The 12,099-nt window shown below is 40.8% G+C and overlaps 2 protein-coding genes across 5 annotated transcripts in view; one reads left to right on the top strand and one right to left on the bottom strand.

Annotated features, from left to right (window-relative positions):
- The window catches only part of LOC143214153 (uncharacterized), a 37,857-nt gene that overhangs the window by 3,445 nt on the left and 22,313 nt on the right, over nt 1-12,099 (bottom strand). Inside the window, exons 3-6 of one of the 2 annotated variants that reach the window (XM_076434847.1) lie at nt 11,869-12,065; nt 1,201-1,488; nt 416-516; nt 2-315 (exon numbers count right to left, since the gene is read on the bottom strand). In XM_076434847.1, coding sequence (XP_076290962.1) covers nt 2-315; nt 416-516; nt 1,201-1,483 — 698 coding nt within the window. In that variant the 5' untranslated portion in view covers nt 1,484-1,488; nt 11,869-12,065. Of the gene's footprint in view, nt 1; nt 316-415; nt 517-1,200; nt 1,489-2,281; nt 2,453-11,868; nt 12,066-12,099 lie in introns of those variants that run through there. The other variant, XM_076434846.1, reaches the window with a different exon arrangement.
- On the top strand, nt 264-10,950 carry LOC143214163 (phospholipid scramblase family member 5). Of its 3 annotated transcripts, XM_076434869.1 has the most exons (7): nt 264-6,241; nt 6,327-6,422; nt 8,183-8,338; nt 8,458-8,687; nt 8,760-8,921; nt 9,132-9,278; nt 10,774-10,950. In XM_076434869.1, exons 1-7 carry the CDS (start codon nt 6,187-6,189, stop codon nt 10,816-10,818), a joined length of 891 nt encoding a protein of 296 aa, XP_076290984.1. In that variant the 5' UTR covers nt 264-6,186; the 3' UTR covers nt 10,819-10,950. The 3 variants fall into 3 exon arrangements, with proteins under 3 accessions (XP_076290984.1, XP_076290985.1, XP_076290983.1); XM_076434870.1 differs by lacking the exon at nt 10,774-10,950 and having other exon boundaries at nt 6,303-6,422; nt 9,132-10,225; XM_076434868.1 differs by lacking the exon at nt 10,774-10,950 and having other exon boundaries at nt 9,132-10,222.

The raw sequence follows: 12,099 nt of genomic DNA, 5'->3' as shown, positions 1-12,099 counted from the left end.
CCGAGGAGGAAGCAACTGATTGACTGACTCGAAATCTTTATTGCTCCCACGATTGATCATGTATCGATCGTAGAGCATTTCACGATCATTCGTGTATCCTTCCCCGTTCCCATCTCCATTTCCGTTTTCGTTTTCTTCCCCGTTTCCATCCCCGTCCTCGTTCTCGTCCCCGATGCCATACGGCGATTCGTTCTGTTCTTCGAGGAACAGTTTCGCTAGCTGTTTATTGCCGATATTGATGCGATCGGAGTCGCCGGTTCGCTTGCGACCGTCGCCTCTCTCGCGTTCTCGAAACTGGGAAATGATCGGTTCTTCCTGAAAAGAGTATGGAATATTATATGCAGTGCCGCGTAAAATATGAATGATTATCGGTAACCGAAACGAAACGACACAAATCACGATTGTACAGATGTACCTGTTGCAGAACGCTCTCCAAATAGTCTATCAACGCTCTCTCGCGCATCTTGTCGTTCCGATCTTGGAAACCGTTCTCCGACGTTTCGAGCTGACCAACCACTGCAAGAAACGCGTAACGTTGCTTAAGAGGGTAGGCTCCTTTTTCCAGGATTGCAAGGATGCGCCTTCTCATTTCTCGATAATGCAAAGATGGGATTTTTCAGTAGTCAAAAACGCTAGGAAAGAGATCAGTCTGAGATCGGACAAATTAATAGTTGGCGCGCCGCGCCGCGCCGGGCTGATTATACCAACACGCGTCTTGGTCGCGCTCTGATTGGTCCGTGGTTTTTCGTTAATAACTCCTGAACAAAGCGTCGGAAGCAATTTTTGCAAAGGAAAATGTTGCTTCAAATGTACTTAGTTCCGGATGTTGAAGGAATTTTTAGTCACCCTGTATATTTTAGGTCCAATCCCTAGAGAAATGTGTAATTATGCAGTAAATAGTAATTTCTGTTATAAATGCAAAATATTTGCGGTCTAAATTCTCCAATACTGTATAAAGCAGATTGTTAAAGAAGATTTTTATTCTTCCAGGAGGAGAATTGAACAAGTGTCCACATACTTTTGAGCGGTCGTGTACATGCGCAGCTTTATGCTTCCGAATAATGCAAATTACGCCTCGTAAACGTAACAATAGGACTTTTGACTATTGAGAAACCCCATCTTTGCGTTATCGAGAAATAAGAAGGCGCATCCCGCACCCTTGCAATCCTAGAAACGAGCAACTTGTAAAGTCCACCGCACCGTTTGGTAGAAATTCAAGCTGTTCATTCTCCCCATCGATTTCCCTTTCAGCTTGTCGTTCTTTATTGATCTTCCGGTCTCGATCCGGGTGGGCAGCGTGATAGTTGTAGTCGTAGTTTTGTGGAGATGTGTCCAACGATCTCTGTTTCCTAGAAATGGCGTTCAGAGCGCCAGTCAACGACATCGACTCCTGCATATTCTGATGGGGCACGGGCACAATCGCCGCCACCGCGATCGCCATCCCAGCGGTCAAAATGATTAGGAGCCATTCTCGACGTGGCATTCTACCTGGCGAGGAAACAGTAAACAGCTCATTAATTCTCGAAGAATCGATCTCGTTCAACCCCGCGTCCCTGTCGTCCTCGACGCAACGCAACGAGTAGCGCGCGTTATCTCTTATCGGCCCCATGCAATCTGCTTTAAGTCGATTAGAATTTCCAATTAAAAGAAACGTCCACGGATCGATAAACCGAAGATTTGAATAGGCAATGATAAATAAAATTTCTGCTTCGATCCGTTCAGCGATAGAACCAAAAAATTACATCAGTCGCACAGAACGTACGCGATAATAAATGCGAACGACAATCCATCACGATCGATAACAGGTAATTCTGAGTCTTCGAATGCATGTTTCGGATACATGCTTCGCTGTACGATATCGCGAACAAAGTAACGATTACGATCGAAAATATCGAAATAGGCTATCGGAAATAGATCGTTCACGTTGGATCTAGCGCGGTCGCTCAATCCAGATCGGAAACGTTCTGTTCATCCATATGCTCGAATTCGGGTATCCGTTAGCTAACAGATGGTCGACTGACACAGTGGTACAGGGCACAGGGACACAGGGTCGAACGATATTCATCGGCTATCTCGAAACCGTAATTCCGCGTATCCGTGGCGCAATTAATTTCGATCGAACAGGGGTGTCGCCGCTGCTCTTTTCTCTCTTCCGTGAAACGGTGGTAGAACGTTGTCGAACAGGTTTGTATTTTGTATTCAGCCGTACGGAATGAAACAGAGATACGGCTCGTGCGGGAACGGAATCGATGTAGAAATGGCTCGGAAGGGTTCGACTTACTTGGTACTAATTACACATTCGCGTGAAACACGAGCACTTGTTCGTTCGTTCGTTCGTTGCTCTCTTTGTTGTCTTTTTGCGTTGTACACGATCTGGTCTGGATCGGCGGAGCGGAGCTGTACAGGATAACAGATGACTTCTCGGTCTTCCCTGTCTAACCATGCGGCGAGCTTTTATATAGCGGCCGAAAGGATCGATAGATACGCGCATGGAACATGCTAGCTCGGCAGCAACAAGTTAAGGTGTGTGGGGTGTGCCTGCTGGCTGCGAGAAAATACATCGATCGGAATATTATGGACGCGCGGCGTGGTTCGCATTCCGTGGCGAACCGGCCGATTATTGGTTGACCCGATCGTTGAGCCAGAGTTTTGCCCCAAATAATGAAAGACGATGTCAAAGTTTGATTCCACGCGAAAAGGATAAAAGCACCGAGTAGTTTGCATTTCTATTCAACTTAGCGACGATGCTCCTTCCTCTTCTCTGCCACCCCATTCTCGTCGGAGAAACTAATCATAGAACTGCTGGTAAAACCCTTGGAACGGTCCTTCCTCGAATGCATAGTCGATTATCAAACACGTATTTATTTTTAACCGACTTTGAAAAAAGAGGTTACTCAATTCGATCTGTATGTGCCTTTTTTTCCTATGTATGTTCACCGATTACGCCGAGATGGATGGACCAATCGGAACGAAATCTTGTAGAGTATGTCCCCGGGGTGGTCCCGTGAAAATAAATTTTGCATTTTCTTATTCCTTACGATTTTATTTGCGAAAAATGAATTATTTCACCGATTACTACGAGATGGATGGACCAATCAGGACGAAACCTTCTGCATTTTGTAGGGTATGTCTCCCGATTGGTCCCTTGAAAACAAATTTTGCATTTTTTCATTCTTTGCAGTTTTTATTGCAAATAACCAATAAGACCGAAAAACCAGCCTATGGTGTTCTACAAATTCTGCTCGTAAAAAAAAGATTAGACCGACTTCGAAAAAATGCACTATAAAGTACGAAATGATTCCCATTTAATTTATGTGAATACACACGAACTTAAATAAAATACAATCTTTTCGCAGGCGGCGCAAAATTGAAAATTTTCGACACTGGAAATTATGAAAATCCTTAAATTCTTCTACATGCTTTCACATATTAATGTATCTTCTCTTCCCACCTACTGATTTCCAAGTCCATCATATTCCAATGAAATCATAATCAGCAACATCTGTCATTTGGAAAATTTTTAATTTTTGCTACGCCTCCGAAAAGATTGTATTGTATTTAAGTTCGTGTGTATTCACATAAATTAAATGGAAATTATTTCATACTTTTTAGTGCATTTCTTCGAAGTCGGTTTAATTATTTTTTTCATTACAATTTCTACGTCGTATGAAATATGTACCGCTTCGCAAATTCGCAGCGAAAGCATTTCCGTGGAACCCATTTTTCCAGAAATCCAGATTCGCTACTGCGGTGGTCCAAGATTAGCAATGAATATTTGCGGTTGAGCGTGCGCGAAAGTTCCGAAAAGATCTTCTTTCATTTGAAAATTAATTTCATCATCTCCCGCACGGCTATTGAACGACGCGTTGCGTCGCTTCGGGTCGCGTCCCGTCCTGTTGCGTCGTGTCGCTTCCATTTAATTTAAACGAATGGAGGAATGGAGGAAATTCGACCATTTCGGATGCATGCCGCGAACGACGATCGCTTCAAAGTTCTGGCATCTCTTATTAACGCAGTGTTGTCATGTTCTTTTTTTTTTTTTAATTGAGAAAATCTCAGAAGAGATTTATTACAACGTTAGGTGTAAACATAAATGGAGTATACAGAACAAGAATCTTCTACAAAACTAAACATGAGGGTGTACGACCATATCTCCGTTTGTCCAAGAATAGAAAGAATTTCGTTGGTTTTCTATCGATCACCTTTCACCGATTTTTACCGACTTCTACCGTGTACAGGCTGCCAGATATGTAAATACATGGTACAGAGTACAGGATCGCTAATCGTACCGCCTTATGTATGCCGTTTGTATGTACAGGGGGTTTCAAAATTATGCACTACTGTGCAAAAGGAAGAGGCACCCAGTATAATTATACGATATAATGACAAACAATATCTTTATGTAGAAATTGTATTGTACAATGATTGATTTATTGCATTTAAAGTTTAAAGTATTAGATAATCCGCAATAACACACACATGTTCTCAGAATTATTCAATTAAAGAGAGGAATCCTTTTTCAATGTTTTTATTTGATTTTTTACGCCTTTCTCCTCACCTTGGAGTGTCCATTGGGCAAAATAAAAATCCCACCACACGATATCCCCCTCGGTACTGAACAACTTTCATCTCAAACATTTTTGCGTATGATCAATACTTTTGGAGATATTCGTCTGTAACGCTTTATAATGTTCACCCTGTATAATCGATGTTAATCTATCCTAATGCCTTACGTCTAATATTGCATCTCCCTCCCTCCTTTTGTTTATTTCTTTCCTTTTTCTTCTCGATACTCCTAAGCCAGTCTACCATTTCCCCCACTCTTTTATCTTGTACTCTATCGTTTCTATACTTATATTTATTCTCTCTACACCCCGTCACAGTCCTCTGCCAAATATAGAACAAATATGTTTCATTTGTCTCCTCCTTTTCGAATTTGTACATTCGGCGAACACGCGTGCTCTGACGCGTCTGTTCATGACCGACTCATTCTACTTCTTAAGGCTACGCAAACTTGACGGATTATCAATTTTCTCGAAAACAACGCGTCAAATGAAAAAATGTATTTTCTAGAGTCTGTCGTAGAATCATCCCCTCCACGGTTTACACCATCTTGGGATACCCTGTAGACATATGAAATGAAATAGTTTGCGAAACTTTAAGGTCGTTTTCTAAGAGAGCGGTTAACACATTGTTCCTTTGAGTACAATACAGTAGTATACGATACAATAAAGAACAATTTCGACCTTGAGATTCAATGATAACACTGGGTTTGCGGGACCCGTCAAAATGACGGGTTCTACTATCCTCAATTTGCGATTACTAAGATTGTAAAGATGCTTCCCTGAGGAATTAATCACCATTCCTTAGGGTATATACTATTGGGAAAATGGCCAAAAATTTGGATAGATATATTCTTGTTATGAAGTAGTTATTTCTGGAGCTCCGTAATCCTAGTGTCAAGGTCAATTTTGCGGTACATTCTTGCAACAGATCACCACCGATCCAGAGCTGCAGAATGGTCACGAAATATAATTTTGAAACCCCCTGTACAGTACCGGCGTGACGGCCGATGGACACGCGATGCATACACACATATACATGTATCCGAAGGTTGTGTTTATCGATACGCCGCGCAATGTTGAATTGTCCGCGGGTTTTGCACAGAGTTGTCTCCCATCGAAGTCGATGAAAGAGCGCGTTCGATAGCAGAACAAAGGACATTTCGGCTTATCGATCGTATCGCGATAAGCCTAGCCAAATTATCGCCGATAACGATAGCAACGGAGACGATGATCGAGCTTCGATGACCAGTATCAGTATTCGAAACATCTCGCGACGCCCGACGCGCGACGGTACGAACGGGGGGGCGCGAACCTTGGGAAAATCTAGATTTTCCAAGAGACGGATTCCGTCGAGTTGTGCTTTCCACCGCGAAGGATACTTCGTAAACCCCAAAACCTGACGCGATCCAACTCGGCACCCTGTCCTTTCTCGTCTCGCTAGAACTTATCGATATTCACGCTTGGCGGTTAATCGACCCGTGTACTCGTACTCGTGTATCGTGATCGCTCGACGGGGTTATTAAAATTAATTAATTCGACAAGGTTCTCCGGTGCGGCGTAAAATCGAACGCTGAGGAAGTTATGGTGCAAACGATTGACACGGGCAACGACGCGAATTACTATGGTTCAGGAAGACGTGGAAGTCAGTGGCCTTAATCGCACGACATCACGATCAGGTAACGATGCAACGATATAGAGATGTAACAAACGTTTCTATTCGATGTTTCTGTTCCTTAGAAGGATAATGCTAGCTTTTTGCAGAGGACGTCGTGGCTAACGAAACGATAGAAATGCAGGAGACACCGTATGAACCTCCCTTTGCTCCGGCATCGCGCGTTATCGAGGCGCAGCCACACGGTAAATCAGGAGATTTTGTATAATTATTGTCAACAATCTGGAAAAAGTGAAAAAGTAAAACTTAAAATAAGAGAAAAAGGAAACATTCAAGAGGTGTACAATATACTACAATCGTGTCGTAGCTGGCGTATGTACTACTTTTCTTAACACTTTACCTACCGGAAGCCTATTAATAGGATTTTCGATAATTGCGCTGTACCAAAAGAAAGCGTAGAAATTTCCTTTCACATTGCAAACTTAAATGAAACTATCAGACGTTATTGAGGGTGACTTGTTAGTAGGGATGGGATCAAGTATCTCGCAAACAGGTTCGAACTCTGATTGATTGAATTCGAACTCTCTATAAGTACTTCGTACTTATCTATAACTACTACCCTCTCTATAAGTACTACCCACTACATGCAGTTCTGGTTTCCAAGATTCGAGAACTACTTATGAAAGATTCGATTCCTTTCAACATCGAAGTGCTTATAAGTCTCTTTTCGAAACTTGGAAGAACTCATTCCAAGGTTCGCTATCACTTTGTATAAAATGAATACTTTTCAAATATAATCATTGAAACATTATTGCTTTTAAGTGGTAATCGAAACCCATGAAACGAAACTTTGTTATTGAAATTGACTCGGATTCATGAGTACATATTGAACTTGATCCCATCCCTACTTGTTGTTGAAAATTGCTGTTGCTATTGAAGGTTCTATTAAAAGTGTTTAGCCATGCACCAAAGATTTTTGAAAATTATGCAATAATCACCGGTCGGTAATGTGTTAATATTAATAAATACTCGCGTATGTGATCTGGGCACGGGCCTTCGGCCTACACTCAGCCAGGGGTAGTTCCTTGGATAGAACTTTGAGACTTTGGGACCGTAACCAGAGTTGGGCAGGAATTAATTACATGAGTAATTAATTATATCTTCAATTACATGTGCAAAAGTGGACTATAATTACAATAAGAAAACGGTGAAATGGTCCAAAACATAAAAATTAGTGATTTAAAAGAACAATTACATTGAAGTAATTGTTAGACTCAATTACAATTATTGTAATTGTGTTAAGTAATTGCAATTACTTCTTTCACAATTACTGATTGAGCGAAAGTAATTGCAATTCCAATTACAATTACATGTAATTTTATTTCTGCAATTCCCAAGTAATTTTAATGTAATTACAAGTAATTGTAATTGTTAGTTGCAATTACAAGTAATTGTAACTGGTAGTTGCAATTCCTTTCCAAACACCGCTAGGGTACTCTCACACACCGCTAGACCATGTATACGTACGCGAGGTTTGCAAGGGTCCGGGATTCAACTTCTGATTTCTCGATAATGCAAGGACGAGGTTTTTTAGTAGTCAAAATCGCTACATGAAAGATCAATCTAGGCCATTGTTTGCCTCAAAAGTCCTTCTTTTCGACATACCCGACTCATTGTCACAATCTTACAAAAAGTTGATGTTAACTGTTAAAGGGTGCGGGGTGCGTCTTCTCATTTTTCGATGATGCAAAGATGGGATATTTCAGTAGTCAAAGGCGCTAGATAAAAGATCCATCTAGGCCGCAATCGCCCACAAAAGTCCTATCTTTAAGTTTACGAGGAGTAATTTGCATAAACGTAAAAATAGGACTTTCGTCCATCTTTGTATTATCGAGAAATGAGAAGGCGCATTCCGCACCCTTACAATCCTGGAAACGAGTCTACGCCCTTAACGTTTAGGCGACGAGTTTTGTTGATCCCGTGTCCAATAGAATCTTTTGAACAGGCCAAGTCCGACAGTCGAGAAGACCGATCCCCACCAGCTCGTTAGATTGGGTATCGATACCGAGATCTCAACTGACAATCAGCGCACTGTCGGGCACTCATTTCCTGGGTAACGTGGATCAACTGCAGGTTCAACAGGTCGTCGACTTGAGCACACGTTTGTATATTTGAAATGTAATCGAATCTGCTACTCTGCTAAACAGCTGCAGGACAAAAAAGATAACTATTGCTCGTTCGTTGCGACCAGTTCATCAAAAAGTATTATTATGTCAACAGTGTTGGGTAGACCGGAAAGAGGTACTCAATACAGAGTCAAAGTTCCGAGAGGGGAAACGATGTTCCTGGCTGTGCAAGCAAATTCAGAAATCGGATCGAATCGGTTCAGCTGTTTGAATTTAATCCGAGGCCGCGGTAACATTGAGTTCAGCGTTTTGGACAAATGCGGCATGCTAGCGTTCGTCACGAGAATAAACACTGGATGGACGCACGCATTGGGCAAGTCGCACGTAAGTTTAGAATCTTACCACTTTGTTCTCGTTTCTACTTAGAACTCGGATTTGAAATTTGACTTGTCGCAGAAAATTACCGTGGAGAACACGGGTCTTCTGGGGACGGTGGAGGAAAATTTCAGTTTAATGGGAGCCAATTTTACGGTCTACGACGATGCGCACAGCCCACTTTGCAGTGTCGTTGGGCCGAACGTGTGCGGCTGCTGCATGTACAAAGAAGCGCAATTCCAAGTAACAAGCTATTTTCATTTGTACGAATAACTTTTCCAAAAAGTTCGAGAATGCCCAACGGATTTTGCACGCTGCGATTTCTATACTACGAGCGTCTTTCGCTTTCGATTACTTCCTGTTTAGTATCTTATCGATAATACTCTCAACGTACTGGTGCAATAGCCCAGCGCAGCGGTTCAAAGCTAAATCTAAACCTAGACGTTGTTACAGGTGATCACGAACGACGGCACCCAGCAAATTGCAACTTTGATGCATCAATGGGATAGTACGCTGCACGATTATATTTTGCTTGTCACGTTTCCGGAAAACACAGATATCAAGTTGAAAAGCCTACTCCTCGGCGCTGCTTTCCTATTGGTAAATACTAAACATTCAACGCGTTCGTACATCTTTTCTTTTATCCATGTATACATCTATACATACGCGTATGTGCTATGTATCAGTGGCGCACCCAGAATGTAATCTTGGGAAAAGGGGGCGAGTTGAACCCAGCCCTAGGTTTTGCGTGATGACCTTTTTCTTTTTTGTTTAGCCAAAATATCTGTCGACGGTAGCCAGGGCGATTCCGCGATTTTAATTTTGGAAGCTAAACATTTTTTTCTTGGAGGGGGATTTGGCCCCCTGGCTCTCCCCCTGGGTGCGCCACTGCTATGTATACATACACTGCCGTTCAAAAGTATGTGGACACTTACCGTGTTCTCAGGACCGCCGCGTGCGGTTGTGCAGGTTGTGCGCCGCACACGGGCGCTTCGTCGAAGGGGTGCTAAAACATGAACGGGAAGGGCGCCCGTCGCTGTCTGTGCAGCACAAAGCCTAATAGCAGAAGTAACGAATGTTACAGTGCAACGAGATTGTAGATTCTAGAAGCTAGCAACTCGTTTGTTGATAAAAAAGAAAAAAAAGGTCATTCATTGTATTTTATTATCATGCTCGGAAAAGGGCGCTAAATTTCTTTCGCACACGGGCGCCTCTTACCCACGCGGCGATCCTGCGTGTTCTTACCGTGTTCATGAGAGTGATATGTAATGTATATTTTTATTATCAAACAATATTTATTGCTAAAGTCTATTACGAACATGTATGTAATGTATTCTTTTTATGTTACCGTATAAATGTTAGCTCCTTTTTCGCGCATGCGCGACGATTTTAGCGTCAGTAAAGTACAGAGTTGGGCTAAAATGGGGTACCTTAGTCACTCCAATAAACGATTCAAAGTGGTAAAAAGGCAGAAAATCTTGAAAAATTGCAATTTTTACCACTTTTTTTTATTTCAGCTGGGTCAATAACGAAAATTTAAAACATGTGTTTGGTCAACTAGTATAAATTATATACGCTCCGGAAATTTCATTGAAATTGGTGAATTGGTTTACGAGTTATAAACGATCAAAAGTGGTAAAAATTGCAATTTTTCAAGATTTTCTGCCTTTTTACCACTTTTAATCGTTTATAACTTTAAACCAATTAACCAATTCCAATGAAATTTTCGGAGCGTATATAATTTATACAAGTTGACCAAACACATCTTTTAAATTCTCGTTATTGGCCCAGCTGAAAATTCGTAAAAATCAATTTTGACTACTGTTTTTCACAATTCCGACCAAATGCATTTTTTCAATATATTTTTTAGACGTCATTTGTTAAACTAGAAAAGATTATTCTGATTTAAATTGTGTGTGATCAGTTTTGCTCCTAACTGCATATAAGAAGGAAGTGTCTAAATATACTTTTGAGCGGCACTGTATACTTATGTGTATTTAATCATTTCGTACTCGCGTACGAGTTTCATAACGGTCAAAACTTGTCTCTTCTCGGTTCGTGTTCGATATTCGTCTCCTATTCGATTCAATTTCAGGAACATATGTTCTTCGAGCAAACAGGGACGTCACCGAGGACTTGAGCAACGTTGAGAATCCGTTTCTTTGTATCGTTTCTATGCATAACTTTTTTATCCGTCTACCGATTTCAATGTAACTTTGTACATGTATGTAACTTACTTAGATTTACAAAATACATATGTTTTAAATTTTTATTACTTTACTTTTTCCTTCGCAACTGCGACCAATAACAATTTCAAAAAATTATATTTACCCATTAGCTAGAAAACTAATTCTGTCAACGTCGTAAAAAAACATGAACTGTACTAATTTTGAGAAGGTTATACGTTATTCAATTTTATATTTTCCATTTTGTTCGATGATCTTTTACCATTTACTGGTAGCTTCACAATTCCGCGCTCATAAAATTTCAGGTCTTTATCGGCAAAAAACTGATCCAAGTGCGATTTCAGGTCATCACATCATTTCACCGAAATTATTTTCTTGCCAACCTAATACATATATGTACCCTTCTCTGCAATTATATAGATGCTGGTAGAATGTTTGAACTTTGAACATTAAACTAAAGTCGGAGAGCAAATCTATTCAGTGGTATCATAGCACAATAGAATTTATTTTTATGTACAAATTATATGTATAATAATTATATGTACACAATAATATATAAATTCTCTCCACAAATACGAAATCTAGTGGAACGGTCATCTCGGTGCTTGAAAGGATTTCAAGTTTCACTTTGTTTCATTTCTAAGATGCAGAGCGAATTCAGAGAATTTTTCTATGCAAATACTAATAATAAAATACTAATATAATAACAAAACTAATAGAAAGATTGCAGCGATTAATGCAGGCGGTAATATCTAATCGCGGTGGATACGTCGACGAATCTCGTATTTAATGTTAGCCTAATATTGGTAAGATTCCACATAGGTATAGTTTTTAACTTGAAACGTTAGATATTCCATAAGAAAGTAATAAAGATCGATTTTAGTCGCTTAAGATGTTTAAGTAACTTTTATGCATTGCTATTACACATTTCGCAAGTGTACGCGGATACTTTTGAGCGGTAGTGTATATGTATATGCGATATTAAGTAAGTATAAAATACTTACCCAGTTAGCAAAATGCTCGATTTTGGACGGGTATCTACGCGCGTTTAGGCAACGCTTTCTGCCGACAGAAAGATCGGTAATCTGCCCGGCCCAGCACCGGCAGAAGCTGCTCGGGCACAATGCTGGCTGCTCGATCCTAGATTCTGGGCGGCAAATGGGCTCGATTTCTGCTTGAGGCAGGCCTGGCTGACTGGGTACTTGTGAAAAGATAAATGAATTTGTATCTCGGTT

Source organism: Lasioglossum baleicum, chromosome 12 (genome assembly GCF_051020765.1).
Source record: "Lasioglossum baleicum chromosome 12, iyLasBale1, whole genome shotgun sequence".
NCBI classification, from domain to species: domain Eukaryota; kingdom Metazoa; phylum Arthropoda; class Insecta; order Hymenoptera; family Halictidae; genus Lasioglossum; species Lasioglossum baleicum.
The sequence above is the reverse complement of the archived record's forward strand: the minus strand, read 5'-3'. Positions and strand labels throughout refer to the sequence as shown.

Coding starts and splice junctions, on each gene's coding strand:
- LOC143214163 (XM_076434868.1), top strand. CDS start 6,187: ATGGTTCAGGAAGACGTGGAAGTCAGTGGCCTTAATCGCACGACATCA. Junction 6,423..8,182: donor TATCGAGGCGCAGCCACACG/GTAAATCAGGAG, acceptor TCTTTTGAACAG/GCCAAGTCCGACAGTCGAGA. Junction 8,339..8,457: donor GGTCGTCGACTTGAGCACAC/GTTTGTATATTT, acceptor TTATGTCAACAG/TGTTGGGTAGACCGGAAAGA.